General features: G+C 34.9%; 1 protein-coding gene across 1 annotated transcript; it reads left to right on the top strand.

Annotated features, from left to right (window-relative positions):
- Window positions 1-1,993: 1,993 nt before the first annotated feature.
- LOC113319327 (steroid 5-alpha-reductase DET2-like) lies at window positions 1,994-2,910 on the top strand. Its single transcript, XM_026567582.1, has one exon. It carries the CDS (start codon window positions 2,080-2,082, stop codon window positions 2,866-2,868), a length of 789 nt encoding a protein of 262 aa, XP_026423367.1. The 5' UTR covers window positions 1,994-2,079; the 3' UTR covers window positions 2,869-2,910.
- The last annotated feature ends 13,476 nt before the right edge of the window (window positions 2,911-16,386 follow it).

Here is a 16,386-nt window from a genome sequence, read left to right as displayed (position 1 = left end):
CCTTTCGTCTAGATTTACCACCTTATCTAGGAATGTACTCGGTTATAAATGCTGAATACTTGAAGTTGTTTGAACCACCATTACTTGATGATGACGGCGACGACACTATGATCTTACCACGAGTAGAAGACTTATGGTTTGGTAGAGAGGAACTACACAAGGAAGATTGCATATTGGAGCGAAAAGTGACTAAAACACGACAAGGAGAGAAAGAAGCTTTTCTAATTGGTTGTAAAGGTCAAGTTCCCAGCAAGGCCAAGTGGTTTAACAAGGAAAAAGGGGCTCTTGAGTTCCCTAACCTTCATTTTTAATTCTCACCGAGGAGTTCAAGTTCTTAAAAGGGGGACCCATGATACAGGTGTATCACTACTTCTTTAGGGAACTTAGTTATCCTCAAGCTAAGTTGAGGGAAGAATCCTATTCTAGACATGAATCCTTGTTTAGGCAGAATTATCAGTTAGGGAAGAGTTTTGTTTTATGAAATACTCTTAGTTTAGGAAATAGATTCCTAAAAGAAATCCTTGGTCGGCTGAGTACAGTGAAGGCTATAAATAGAGAGTTTTGGCTAATAGCACAGAATTCTAGGAACAGAAAACCTAGAGAAAGCTTGGAACAAAGTAGTGGAAGCTTAGCAAACAGTTTAAGGTTAATCCACTGTTAGAGAAGATTGTGAGCGTAACAAAGAGAGAATTTTAATCGTTTTCTTGTTCATAATCTAGAGAAGATATTTTTTTTTCTTCGAATTACTACTTGTGTTATGTTTTCTAAGTTTCCCGTCCATTATTATTCTGAATTCTGCCTTAATAGTAATAGCTACCAAGATATAGAGATCAATACGTATTAAAACCAGAAAGCAACCACAATGAAACTAAAACATATAATACCACAACATTAGCGTGTGATATGTCCCTAAACCGTGTGCCATAAATCATGGATATCCCAAATGTATGAAACCTGTTTTGAGGCATACTCATTCATTATACCATCTAGGGTGGGTTTATAAGGGGTGTCTAAAGGTAGTGCAATTACTTAGGTATCCTTAAACAATTTAAATTACTAGAGTGCCTTTATCATCAAAAACCTAAAATCAAAAATCAAAATAAACTTTAAACTCAAACATCTTGGACTCCAATTCAATCAAGAAATTGATCAAGCAAAGCAAACACGAATCGAAGTGAGTGATGTTGGAGTGCGAAATCCAAATCTCAATTGCTCTTAGATATATTTTAGAATGTATGTGTAACAAACCCATCTTGTTTTTGATTGATTTTATTTTGTTTGATCGATAGAATATGATTTCAAAGATGAAATTAGGGTTTTCAGGAGATCAGTTTGGATGATCTTGGAGTATCAATTTTGAGCCGAACCTAGTGTATGATTTAGAGAAACACTATGTTCGGCTAATGCGACTTTGCTAGATTTTTTTTCGAATCAGCCGAACAAAAATTCGTCAGTTACAGAGTCAAGTTCGGCTGATAACTTTTCAGCCGAACCTCAGTTTTTTGAAAATATACCTAGGTTCAGCTGAAAAGTGTTGCAAATCAAGAAAAAAGTGTGGGAAAAAAGTTAACACTACTTCTTGATACTTCTCTCTCCTAACAACTGCTCACAGTCCAACTATCAGCGAGATTGAAACGCTGAATCATTCAGCGATGAAAAAGTGACATAAACGCGGAACCATTCAGCGCTCTATATTTTTTATTAAATTTTTAGAGAGAATGTGATGGAGAGAGAGGAAAAAGAGGGAGACAGAGAGGGGGAAATAGAGGGAGAACGTGATGGAGAAAGAGGAAAAAAAGGTGAGAGAGAGGAAAAGGAAGGAGAGAGAAATGATAATAATTAATTTTTGAAAAATAAATTCATGTGACACTGAACCATTCAGCGTTCAACGCTATTTTATTCAGGATTTGTTAACGTGGATGGCAAATCTAACTGTTTGATATCTAGCCCATACAAATGTGCCTTAAACGATTTTCCAACAACACCAGGCGACAGTCTGCAGAATAATAATAATGACCCCCACTATATAATCCCCTCCTCCTCTTCTCTCTAAAAACCACACCACCAAAATAAATAAAAATGGAAGATCAAAATCTCTTCAACACTGCACTCCAAATCCACTTAATCCTATCCCCAATCACACTCCTAGCTCTGTCATTCATCCAGGCTCCGTATGGCAAACATTACCGTGGTGGTTGGGGTCCATCAATTTCTCCATCCTACGGTTGGTTTCTAATGGAAAGTCCAACACTTTGGTTAACCCTTTTAATCTACCCATTTGGCCGTAACTTCTCAAATCCAAAATCAATCGCTCTGATCTCAGTCTTCTTGTTCCATTACATCCATCGAACCCTGATTTACCCAATTCGACTCACCAAATCAAGAAAAAATCAAAATTCCAAGAAACACAGTTTCCCGATTTCAGTCGTTTTGATGGCTTTTGTGTACAATTTGTTGAATGTTTATTTACAATCGAGATGGGTTTCTCATTACGCTGATTTTAATGGAGGGGGGAATGATTGGCGGTTTTGGGGGCGGTTTTGTGTTGGGTTGGGGATTTTTGTAAGTGGTTTTGCGGTGAATGTGAAGTCGGATCTGGTTTTGGTTTCGTTGAAGGGGGACGACGGCGGGTATAAGGTGCCGAAGGGTGGGATGTTTGAGTTTGTTAGCTGTGCGAATTACTTTGGGGAGATTATGGAATGGTTTGGATGGATGGTTATGATTTGGTCTTGGGTTGGTTTTGCGTTTTTTATGTATACGTGTTCGAATCTTGTACCTAGAGGTGGTGCTAATCATAGATGGTATTTAGAGAAATTTAGAGATGAGTATCCTAAGAAAAGAAGAGCTGTAATACCTTTTGTTTATTGAAAGAAGAAATGAATGAATGGAATGTTCTTGCTTTTCTGTCTTTGTAATGGGAGTTGTTAAAACTTTAGAATGGATTACTTTCGGGGTTCGACTCTATTTGCTTTGGTTACTGTTTTGATGTCACTAAGGAACACATGAAGTCTGTGCACTGCGAATTGCGAAAATGATATACGTCCCCCATTCCTTTTCCCCGCCTATGTGTCATGCGGCATTGATTAAATCAATAATAACGCTTATGTGTCATGGGCATTGATTAAATTAATAATAACGCCTATGTGTCATGCGGGCATCGATTAAATCAATAATAGCGGGATTTTCTGCTAATCTCAATACCGGGATCAAGAGTTAAGAACAGTGTCACCTAATGGGAAAAAGTAGTGGAGGAAGTGTAGCAGCTTCGCTACAAATTGTTGTGCAAACAAATAATGACACAAATTTAAAGAGATAAAGTAACATGGCTCTTCTAATGAAAAGAATTTGGAGTTTGCATGAACAACCGAACTCTATGAAGTTTGTTTACCTAAAAATATCTTCATCATCAACCAATCCTACAAGGCATTGATACCATACCATTTTCCTCAAGCGCTCAATGGAAACAATTAGCATCAGTTGTTCCTTCCATGCAACAATTGATATTTCATCAAATTGGGAATGGGTTATCAACACCAATAGAAGCCAACTGGACTCCAAACTCCCCAAATCTGGATCCAGCACAATGTTATCTTATCTGCAAGGTAGATGATATCATTGATCTGATCTCTTATAACTGGATTCAGGAAAAATTAAACACCCTTCCCAATCTTGTAGCACAAAAAATCATGAACATCCACCTTCTCCAGGATGGTCCCGAGGACAAAATTATCTGGCCACACTCAAATCTGGAAAATACACTACATCATCAGGTTAAAAATGTCTAACCCATGGTCAACCAACCCAATCCCCCCTCCCACCAACCAAATTCATGTGGACTTTACCGAGTCCACCAAAAAATCAGCTTTTCTTGTGGAAAGAATCAACGAAGGTCTGCCAACCCTCTCTCTTCTACATCACATCCACCTATCCAACTCCGACATTTGTCCAAATGTAACACTGATCCGCAATCAACGACTCACATGCTAATTCACTGCCCAATTGCGACTACATCTTGGAACACATTGCTCACTCATCCCTCAACCACACCAAACTCCACTAATATCCCCACATTTGTTTTAACACCTCAGACAACCATTTCCCAACTCCTACAACATTCAACACCAAAATCTGTCATCTCCTTTTTCTGTTTTCTATGATGGATCTTATGGTTGGCTAGAAATGATCTAATATACCGCCAAAAGAAAACAACAACAAAAGAAATCCTAGCTAAAGACTCAAAAACAACATCAAGAATATTCTGCGGCACAAAAATCTTTACCCCCAGTGCTGCCAGGAGATTCACCGACATATAACCACTCAAGAAGCACCAAAAGGATCTCCACAACCTCGGTAGGATGGTCCACCCCATGGGGCGTCTAGAGGTCACCGGGATTTCGCAGGTGCATGTTTTATTTGCAGGGATTCTGACTCATGAATTATAATAACTTTAGCTCAACCTTTAGGAATTACGACTGCAGAAACTTGGGCTCTTCTTTTGCCATCAAGAACAGCAACAGAAAGATAATGGCCAAAAGTTCTCTTCGAGACGGATTCAGAGAACCTTATGCGCTTTACCACATCCCTACTCCCCCCCTCCCCCGGCACATCTCAGGGATGATTGAGGAAATAAAGAATAGACTACGACAGACCCCGCACGTTGTTATACAACGCGACTACAGATAAGGAAATCAAGCACCGGACGGCCTGGCCAATCATGCGGCAGACAGAAGTCAAATGAGAAATATTTCAACCAAAATCTGGGACCAAGCATTGATGGTATTTTTACAGTGGTAAGTAATATGGTTCGTTAAAGACTTGTGAAAGAAGATTTTTTAGACTTAATTTTTATGAATAAAAATAACAAACTCAAATAAAGTGTTGAGAAAATTATGGAAAGTCTGGGGGTAGGATTCCACCATTGGTCGATATTAGTGATTTAATTAAACAATAATTATACAACTCAATATTCAAATTGATTCTAATATTATTGCCTAGACATGTAGATTTTCAAAAGAATAGATGTTAATCCAAGCATAGAATATCAAAACCCTAAAGCAAGCATATTCTATCAAGAGAAAATACACCTAACTAATCAAAATCATATAATCAATTTTTAGTTCAATGCAAAAATCATAATAAGAGTTGTTATAATTAATTAAAAGTATAAATGTATCACTTTTACCGAAACAACGACTTCCTCCATTTCCCTAAGGATTGGGTTTAGTTCATCATGATGGAAACACGCTCAAATTTCAATTTCATTGCTCCAAATGTGGTTACAAAGATGAATATGTAAGGAAATAGGGATTTGTAACGGTTTTGCGCCGTTAGTATTACAAACTGTGACTGTTACAAAGAAATGATACTTTAAATTCGTCGCTGGCACTGTTGAATTGTGACTGTTACAAAGAAATGATACTTTAAATTCGTCGTTGGCACTGTTGAACTGTCGCTGAAAGACTATTGCAAAACCGTGAGAAGACCACGGTTTATGAACGACATGCTTTAACAACTATATGTTCTTGATATTCTTCACAAATGCAGCAATAGAAATATTCTCCGCAACTCACGATTCTCACTTCTGTTCTTCACCAACTCTCTGCCAATCCCTTTGTAACCTCTCCTGTAACACCAACATCATATTTATAAACCACCAACACCCTCAACCACTTGACTAATGCAGTATATCTCGTCTGTATTCCCTCTGCCAAATCACCGAGATTTCTTTCTCTCTTTAACTTTTCCACGCATCTCTGGGTTGTCAAAATCTCTCTCGATTATTAGAATATAATCCAGGGAATATTACTTCCTTAAACTTCACAAAATAACTTCAACAGAGAGTGATACGAAAATATATTCGTTCCATGTTTTAGCTCATCACGCGTCTGTTCAGTGTTGGCATACTCCAACATGCATATTTCTCGTAATAGATTGAGTCTAACTCGTGCCAAGATGATATCATCACGCATCTTCGACGAATCAACCAAAGGAAATACCGAGTTTTCCTCTCTTGAAAGTGTGTTCCCATGTTTTCTTCAAACCTTCGTTGCAGCCCAATTTTTTCGATCCTGATGGACTTACCAGTCCTGTTTGAGTGTAACAGGTCCAGTCCAACTAATTGTAGTGATTGAGTCTCCCTAATTCTCCTCCAAAATCTTCACACCAACAATCGGGTTTTTCTGGAATATTTTCCCGCTAAAAAAAATAATTCAAATGGGGAAGAAGAAGGTGCCCCTTATCCTTTACCGGTGTTCCTTTAGTAATTTTTCAGGGGAAACTTTAACACTTTTGAGAGGTGCCCTGAGTACTTTGCTGGGTGCCTTTAACACATTTCTGGGGTGTTTTATGTATTTTCTCCGAGGTACAAAACATCATCTTTTCGAGCCAATTTTTTCCACAAGAGTGCATTTCTCCGGAAACACCTACACATACATAGAACACCAAAATTAGTACAAAATCGAGCACTAACATTACTGAACACTGAGGACAATTTAGACACAAAAAAGTGTCTATCAGGCAATCCCGGATTTTATTGGTCAAATTATATTGCATGACTCCGTGGGTACCACATACCCACGTCCAGGGCCGTACCAAAGGTTTTGGAGGCCCTAGGCGAACTTACTTAAATGGGGGCCTATATAAGTAAAATAACAAGAATTCTAGCATTTTGAGATAACATTACACTGTTAAGCAATACTGCAACAAAAAAGAGGCTAAAAGCATAAAGCAAGTACATTTATCTCATGATAAAAACGGATCTTCCCGCCCTTTCCGACGCGAAATCTTCAAGTATACTTTCAAAATAAATATTACCTAACATCCCAATGTCAATAGAAAACATTGCTAACCCATTCAACCTTTCTTGTGACATCATCGACCGAAGATAATTTTTGATTAACTTCAACTTCGAAAAACTTCGTTCAGCCGAGGCGACTGTAACTGGAATTGTCAACAAGATTCTGTATGCAATAAACGCATTCGGGTAGCAACCTTCCATATCCTTCAAGAAATTCAATCATCAACTGCTTTACCGGTTTCGGCTGGCAGATAACTTTTTAAAACTTTCAAATTCCGCATATAAGTCATGACCATTAATGTCGGAACTCATACCATGCTTAAGATGATTTTCAAGATTGATACAAGAATCCAATATATAAGTCATGACCATTGTTTCCTCATGGATGTTATTAGTTGAAACCAAGTATTTCTTCATTGCTCCTCATAGAGAATTCTTAAGTTTTTCCGCTATTGCCTTTGCCTTTTTTTTAGAAGCCCCACTCTTGCATTTTGTTCTTCTAAATGGACTCATGGTTGGAATCAATGTTTAATCACTTCAACTTCAAGAATCAAAGGATACACAACCTGTTAACAAGCATGCCAACAATAATCAAGTTTAGTTAACTAGCAATTCAAATTTAACATTCACCATTTGACAACAATAACAACTCAATATAATCTAACTCAAAAGAGTAAGCACTTAAGAAATCTGAACCACTGAGTGAACCTGAAAGGCTGATGCTAACTGAATCAAAATAATTCAAAAAAAAATAAATAATTAAAATTGATTCAGAAGACCCTAAATTTCAATTGTTCCCTAACACAGTAAGACCCTAAATCTCATGCTTTGGCAATACATAAAATCAATTGTTCAACTGAACTAAGACCCTAAATCTCAATATAATGAGCACTCTGTATATTTAATAACTAATGGATTCTTAAATAAGAAGTAGAAACAAGAGAAGAATAGGACTTTAAATTGATAGAACTTACTTGATTTTAGTAGTTTAATCTTCTTCTTCTTTTTTGATTAACGATCGGTCGGAGGAAACCCTAGAACTTCCATAACGGGTGATAATCAAAAGGGACTAAACAAAAGGAATACCGATGGTTATAGACAGTAGTTAATACTGATGCCTCCAAAGCTTGGGTTTTGGTATCAAAAAGGAATATCCTTGTGATCTTCCAATGCCGACAAATAAACAAGGAAAAAAAATTGTGCGATGGAAATCAAGGGCGTGAAACATACACTATATAGCAGCACACATATTATTTGGGGGCCCTAGGCCGTTGCCTAGCTGGCCTATATCCAGGGAAGGCCCTGCCCACGTCAAATTGTACCTTAAACTTCTTTAATAAATCGCATGCTTCAAAATAAAAAAAAAAAGAGAAAATAGGCTTGGAGAGCCGGGTTACAAGTTTGGGCAACGGTGGAGCTAGAAACTTGATTAAGGGATGCAAAAGTCTTATTCTGAGGTATAAAAAAGTAAAAATAGGCTTAGAAGCCCAAATTCTTAGAAATTTCAGGATTTACATTCATGTTTCCGACTACTGCAGCTCATTTACATGTATAATTTCGTCTCCGAGATAATCTACAACCTTCATTAATTATAAACGTTGTTTTACACATCTAGCTTTCCATATTAGTCGTAAGATAAAATTGACAGAGTCATAATCTTGAAATCCTTAGGCACTATTTTTTTTTTTACTTTTAAAAAGAAACTACATAATCACTGATGTAGGTCTTGATTCTGCAGAATGGGTATTAATCTATGATTAACTGTATTCCATATAGGTATGACAAATTGAGCACTCAAAAACAAGCTGTTGAGTGGTTTCAGTGTTATAGAGAACAAAAATGCTATATATCCTAGTGGTTAGTGAACCTAAAGAGTCTAGATCTAGTTGACAGACAGTTTTATGAAGGAACTTCCAATTGAAGTGTTGTAATCTAGGAGGTAGCTTATGTTTCCAGAAGGATTTCCAACAAATATCCAAATTATTCTAAGTATGCTTGGCTGCTAATGTTTTATTCAGGATTGAATTGTAGGCAGACTTGATATATAGTAAAAACTCCATTCCTAGAGATGGTTCCCAGCTTAACTTATCCTTACCTGCAAAAGGAATTCTAATGTTAATAAATTCTTTAACAATATTTTCATCAAATAATGCATTCAGAGTGTCAAGTTTCCAAGATTTAGAATCCTGATCAATGAGTTGGCTTACAATGGAAATACCAAAAGAGTAAAATTGATTAGTTGGTGGCATGTGCATATTTGGCATCCAAGTATCTTTCCAAATATGCACAGAAGTACCATCACCGGTGGTTGTTATTGTAAAGTGGAAACAATCGTCCCATAATTTACTATGTCTTATCCATATTCTCGCACTAACTTTCTAGTTTTCTATTTTCTTAATATTTCAATGACCAGTTTTGGCAAACACTCTAGAAGTTTATTTACCCCGGTAGTTTTGACTAGGATCTGATTATAATTTTTGTAAAAAAATTATACACCAAATATTTATACACCGAATACACATGGAAAGTATTTATTCGTTTTTAGTCCGTGACTTTATTAAACATATATAATTCATATTTTCATTTACAAATTATAACCATTTTCTTTTATGTCTCAGCTAATAATTCAAAAAAATATATAAATGAATTTATTCCAATATTCCTATATCACATATAAAATCTTTACCTAGGTTTGATATCGTAAAAATGCAAGGTCTTCTTTAATTAAAAGGTAAATCTTGTATATTTTTATAAAAATTTGCAAACTGATGAAATAGTCGGTCTTTTAATCTTAAAAGGGTTTATGTAAAAATAGGCTTCGAGAGCAAGGTTATTAGTTGGGACACCGGTGGCCTCATCTATTTATTTATTTATTGGGTGAATAAATTTTCTATTTGTTTTCTTCTTTCTCTTTTTCTTTGTAACTAGTCTATACACACACGCGATGCGCTTACAATTCCATTAAATTAAAATAAATAAATAATAATAATCAAACTCTTCGTTCAACATTTTCTCAATCGACAATACCCATCAATATTATTCTAATTATCCTAAACTTTCGCTTTTGAAGATTATGTGGACGCCTCGTATCAGAGTGCAATTGTTACTTAAAAGAACACGTATTTAAGACCACTATTGTTTTATTTTAGCTTTCTTGCTCTCTTATTGTATATTCCACCTTGATTCATGTTTTTGCACCTTATTTTTCTATCTAATATATTTTTTTTATTGTTTTAAAACAAAAAATTTACTTGCACAAAATGCGTTTTCGTATATATTATATGATATATTTTTTAGGGTGTAACACAAAACGCACGCGTGGTGCACCTGCCTTTTTGTTTCTAAAAGTTTCTAACTTGTGCCATGCATGATATCCAGGATGGTTTCGTGTGATTTACATGATTTTATTAAATTGTCATTGCAAAAGTAAACTTTTTTTTGCTTCCGTTGGAAATATGATACTGATATGGTAATCAGAAGTGCCCAATAAATTTCCTATTTGTCCAAATTTACGCTCATGCACGCGAAATCAATTTATCTCATTAACCGTTATTCAAAATTAAACTTTTATACTCAAATATAATTAAAATAAAAAATGTTTACCCAATATCGAGTTTTTCGCAACATTCTCAAACGATGCGTACAAAAAAAAAAACAGTGAACAACAACGGATTTACAGCAGCCGCCAAGCCTTCCATAATGATGCGGCTAATTCCACAACACGTGAGAAAGAGGTGGGAGAAACCTATGTCAGGTCGAATAAGAAAGTTGGTCTGATACTTTGACAATCAAATCCAAAACAAAAAACTCTCCTACCAAAGAAGGAAAAAAATACTAAATACTATCGGATGGCATCCCCGTTGGATAACCACCGCTACCAAACTGCAACTGCATGTCTCCTCTATGTCTCTATCGTTTCCTTTCCTTTATCGCCACCATCAACACCACATCAACACCAGATCAACAACCTAACCATTCTCACAACTAAAACCATCCTAGTTTCATTGAATATCTGATCGAGATGATCTTTATATGATTGTTCTATCCAAATCGAAATTGAAGTAGAAAACTTATTTAAATTGCGCTATATGATTCGTTGATACCCTAATATCATCGTCATGAATCAAATAGCGAAAAATTGACGAATTAATGTGAGAAGGAAAAGTGGTACGGATTTCGGGCGAAAGAGAAAGAAAGGAACATTAGTTATGAGTAATAAGTAGTTTGGTCGAAGGATAATAAAGTCATTTTAAGTACCAAAGCAATAAAGGGTCGTACCAAAAAGACCACTTTTCTTTATATTAGGATAAGATGGAATTTGATGGATGAAAGTCTTCTTTATAATGGAAGAGTCTTTGGTTAAAAGTTTAAATGGAAATTCTAACGACTGATTTTAATTTGTTGGGATTAAGAGACCGACATCAAAAGCTCAAGTCGTTCTCAGAAATTAGAAGCAAAGTTTATTATTTACTTTATAGAAAAGAAAATACTTTTTCTCATTTATAAATCATTCTGATTTTCGTATCCCGTAACTTTATTAAACATACTTCATTCATATAAATTAAGTTACATTATAAATTAATTAGTTTCCTTTATTAAACATACTTCAAAATACAGGTTCAGTTGAAATAGATCCATTTTATTTAGACAATAAGATTTGAATATTTGAAAAATTAATCAGTCTTACATAACCTGATTATTCTCTTTAATAAATGATCAATAATAGCAGAATCACAAAGCATTATCTTCTTAAACTCTTCAAACGAAACAATCCCATTGCCATCACTATCCGCACCTTTAATTATATTTTTACAATCCTCAAGTGTTGGATTCTCACTTAAACTTCTCAATACCTTGTGTTGATATTGATCCATCACCATTAACATCTAATATTGAAAACGCAGATTCACATCTTCAAGTAGTTTCTCATGATCAATAGTTTTTAATTTAATGAACTCATTTAAGTCAATAAACCCATCTCAATATGAATCAACTTCTTTCAGCATATCCTTTATTCTTCTTTTGCATTATGTCACAAACTACTTATTATTAAACCTAACTCTGACCTTTCTATTTTCCCATCTAACATTCATATCAAATTTTTTAGAAATATCTTCGAATTCATGAAACTTCTTGGTGGACGAATGCATAAAAACAAATAATGACCGTAGTGGATTTCATTAGTCAATTCATTAGTCGATCACAACTCCAACAAGTTTTATTTATTTTTCTTACCCAATATTTCACATAATCTGTATCAAAAAAAAAAAAAAAAGATGTAACGAAAACGTATAAGTTGGATCAGATGAACAATAATAACTTGGGTAAAACAATGTATACACAGAACTAGAGAATAATTATCACAATTCTTGAGTAATCAAGCAATAACGATAAACCAAGAATGTATTTATCCACACCACTAGACCTTCTACAATGTTTTTTGTCTGTGTTTCCTAGGTGGCAACACCTGTAAGACATCCTTATTCCAATCCTTAAGTTTAGTTAAAAGAAAAATTCATCTAATGCTAATGTTTGTGATCACGTTTTTATTAAATGAAAATTTTATCTTTAGTAATTTTAAAATTTGTTAGAGCTAAAAATAGTTATTTAATATGTTAAAATTAATTTTAGCTAAGAAAAATCTTACTATCATAGCTTGTCATTCTCAAGGTGAATGTCTAAAACTAGACATTTACATTGAGGGTGTCTAACATGAATTAAGCAATGTTATCTTCGCATTGAGTTAAGAAGTCGGGATCGGAAAAGAATTTTTGGAAAAATGAATATATATCCTATGTGGATTTAGACATTTATCATCACAAACATTCAATTGGAGAACTCTTATATATGCTTTCAATCAACCATGATGGACTAGGAAATCAAACGGAGAATCTTTTACAACTAAAAAAACCAAAAGGGCAGACCTCGCGGGACTCTTCAATAAGCTAGCAGCTCCTCTGCCGTTGGATGACATTTCTGACCATCTGACTACTTTTAGTTTATCTTTTACAATCCAACAACAGCTGGCAAACTTTTCAATTTTTAAATAGGTCCCTAAATTCTTATAAAATATAGTAAAGATATCCTTTACATATATTAACATGGGTTTCTTTTGCAGGTGGTGGTTTAGAAGCTTTTCCACCGGACCTTTCTTTGGTTAAAGTTGTTGCACATAAAAGGAACAAATACTTTGATGTGTGGATCCAATGGATATAGTTTTGGTCCTTTGGGGTTTAATACGTTGGATGAGCTTGGAAATGAAACCATAAATCTGTTGAGCGTCAAAGGAGCAAATACCTCGTTGTGTGTAAAGCCAATAGATATAGTTTTGGTACTTTGGAGTTTACTACATTGGGTGAGCTTTAAAAGGAAACTATAGAGTTTTTGTTAAGGTTGAAAAATTCCGTAGCTACGCATGATGTTAATATTAAGGTTCACAGTTTCCTTTTTATTAAAGTGGATTTAGCTATCCAAACAGGTGTTGGAGTGCAACTTATTGCAAGGTTACCATTAGTTTCTTGTAAAAACTATATTTGATTTTTTTTTATATTAAAAATAAAAAAAAGTAACAGAATGAACATTTAATATTCACTTTTTTAAAGAAGGAAAATCTCATATTCTTCGTTGATCTCTTGTATGATGGTACTGTAAAAAAACTCATCTCAACTTGTACAGGTGTCTATCATCGTCTCGTACTGGTCTCGTGGATTTTCCTAATTATGCTAGCTAACAAATTTGTATCTGTACTATATACTTTATACATATACAGTTCCACAAGCAAGATTACTGACACATGATACCAGCCAAATCAAAGGAATGAAATTTTGCCTTCTCATATATTTTATGTTCAGTGTCAATCGGTGTATCTTATGTTCAATTTTAATCGTGATTTTGTACTCAAAATGAACGGTTAACTCAATAGTATGTACAGAAAAATGTGACTACTGATTAACTTTCAGAACCTCTAGGTAGTCATGTATGGAAGGCTAGATCAACTAATTAATATAATTATCATCTGCAAATTTCAATCTCTTTACATTGTATAGGTAAGCTAAAAATGAGTTTTAATCAGACATTTTGACAACTAGTGTAAGTACCAAAATTGTATGTATTTTTCGGTTATCACAACCTTTATATGCTTTGAATGTCTATGCTTTGAACTGGGATCTTTGAATCCCGACATTACTTTTTGGTATGTCCTAGTTGTAACTAGAGTCGTCCTCTTCCTAAAACTTTTAGAGTTTAACGACTACAAAGACTTCATAGGGATTCGTGAAGTCAGGTCCAGTTATCTTTCCTTGATAACTCGAGTTTCCTGATCTTGACCGATTGTTGAGTTACTTACTCGATCAAGATCGATAGAAATCATCAAAGTTCTCTTCGTTTCAAACTTTGTTGATTCCACATGTTTTATACTTGTGAGGTGAATAATAATCTAGGTTGCACTTCGGGATGCATAAGTCCGGATTTTGAGGTTAGCTAGACTTTGTCTATTGCTATCGATTTCCCTATCACCTTGATCGAAATCTTTTTGATCGTAAAGGAAATTATATATAGGATTAGTCTGTGGGAGGCAGATTGGTTCGAAGTTTTCAATTGAGTTGAAGCAACTCTTAGTTGGTCTGACGTCATCTAAGGGAATAAATTGCGCGGAGTCCTGCTGGGATTCAAGAGGCGTAAGGAGCGCGACTATAACTTTATCGGTGGGATACCTAAAGAAGGATAAGCTCTTCAATCCAGGCTAATACCTCTGTTGCATTGGTAGGATGAGGGAGATCCTTTATGTTATCCTCTTGGAACCTAAACAATACACAAATACAAGCTATGAACACATAAAAGAGTGTTGAACCTCCCACAGTCGGTATGTTCTAATTTTTACGACAATGCGACCATAAATTTTACTAAATAGTCGTCATTTTATGGTTTTAACAACCACGTCGATTAAAATTGTGGTTAAATAGTCAGTAGCTTCATATCTCAAAATAGTGACGACTAATACCCTAAAATTAACTTAAGAAATACGAAATTCCTGTGACACTAAGCCGGCATGGTATAAGTTAATGAAGATAACGACCAAAAAAACAAACACAAGTCAACATCATCCAGATTTAGATAACGTACCAACCCTGGTTTCTGGGTAACACTCGCCATTGATTATATCAAAGGTCGTAGGATCTTCATCCTGCGACCGTGCCGACCAACACAAAATATCAACAATCATCATTTTTCTAATATATCGACCATGACGACGTCAACCCAGAAAATCAAAATTTTCATTGATCTAACCTAATATAACAATCAAAATGCACAATAGAACAACAGGTTTGAGTTTAAACGTCACTTACAATTTTGTTTTCGTCGATGATGGATTCTTTTGAAAATCTTCAGGGATTGGACATTTCAGTTCACTGATTTCACTAGATCCAACTTTTCTCTTTCCTTTTCCCATTGGTTTGGAGGTTTTGATTTCAGCTGTTGATATTGTTACTTGATTACTTAGGATCAATTTTTGTTTGACGAATTTTTGGAGCTTGATGAAAGATGAAGAATGAAAAAGGGTTAAGAAGATTAAGATTTTTTAAGTATTTTTAGGTTATTGATTTTAAGAAATGGATATACTTTTAAATTTAATTAGGTCAGAGGCAATAAGTTAAAACCATCAAATTTAACCGTCCTTTAATAAGGGCACGAAATCCATTTAAATCTGGGTATACCCTGGCCAAGTTTTAATACCGGGAAAAAAGAAACCTTGGAAACCAAAAATATAGAAAGTGTTTGACTTGATTGAGTCAAATAATGATCAACTTGGTCAACTCAATTCTCTATCACATTCCTAAAAATCATTTGGAGACGTTTTGGTACCCTAAACCAAGGTTCGAAAAACGGGTCACGGCCCAGGTCACAGGTACTAGGCGTGATCGTTATAACGTGTTTTGACGGGTGTGAACACGTTTTGGGTCAAAAACGCGTTATATAGGAATAAAACGCGTTTTTTGACGTTTTTTTAAAATAACGGGTGTGATAACGGTTAAATAAGAAAAATAAATAATTTGTGATCTGAATTTCCTATGTAACGGCAATTACAACTGTGAAAACGGTTACAACGGGTCTAAATAACGTTGTTACTACGTTTTTTCATTTTTTTTTGGTTTAATTTATTTATTTGATTTTTTATTTATTTGTTTATGGGTTTTTAACATACAAATTTATGGATATCTAGTAAAATTCACAACCCTAAGTCTATGACTTATAACAATGCATTGTAGTTATCGTCTACCGACAATATTTATACACGCATACTATCACTATCCACTTGATATGTTCAAGTTGTCACTCGAATAGTTCAATGCATTCCCCAATATTTCAATAATGCATATTCGGATTCAAAAGCAGTCAAAACTTTGTTGTCAAATAATACTCCTAGGCTCTTAGCTACTTGCTACAAGACTAACCAACAAGGAATGCAACAGGAAGAGAGTCAGAGACTAGCTAGAGAAAAAGAGAGTGAGAGAGGGAAGTCAGGGAGTCGATTTATCTTTTTCTTTTACAGAAATTCAAGATATGTATGAAAATGAACCGTGGAACCCTGT

This window comes from Papaver somniferum, chromosome 10 (assembly GCF_003573695.1).
Source record: "Papaver somniferum cultivar HN1 chromosome 10, ASM357369v1, whole genome shotgun sequence".
Classification (NCBI taxonomy): Eukaryota; Viridiplantae; Streptophyta; class Magnoliopsida; order Ranunculales; family Papaveraceae; genus Papaver; species Papaver somniferum.
The sequence above is the reverse complement of the archived record's forward strand: the minus strand, read 5'-3'. Positions and strand labels throughout refer to the sequence as shown.

Coding starts and splice junctions, on each gene's coding strand:
- LOC113319327 (XM_026567582.1), top strand. CDS start 2,080: ATGGAAGATCAAAATCTCTTCAACACTGCACTCCAAATCCACTTAATC.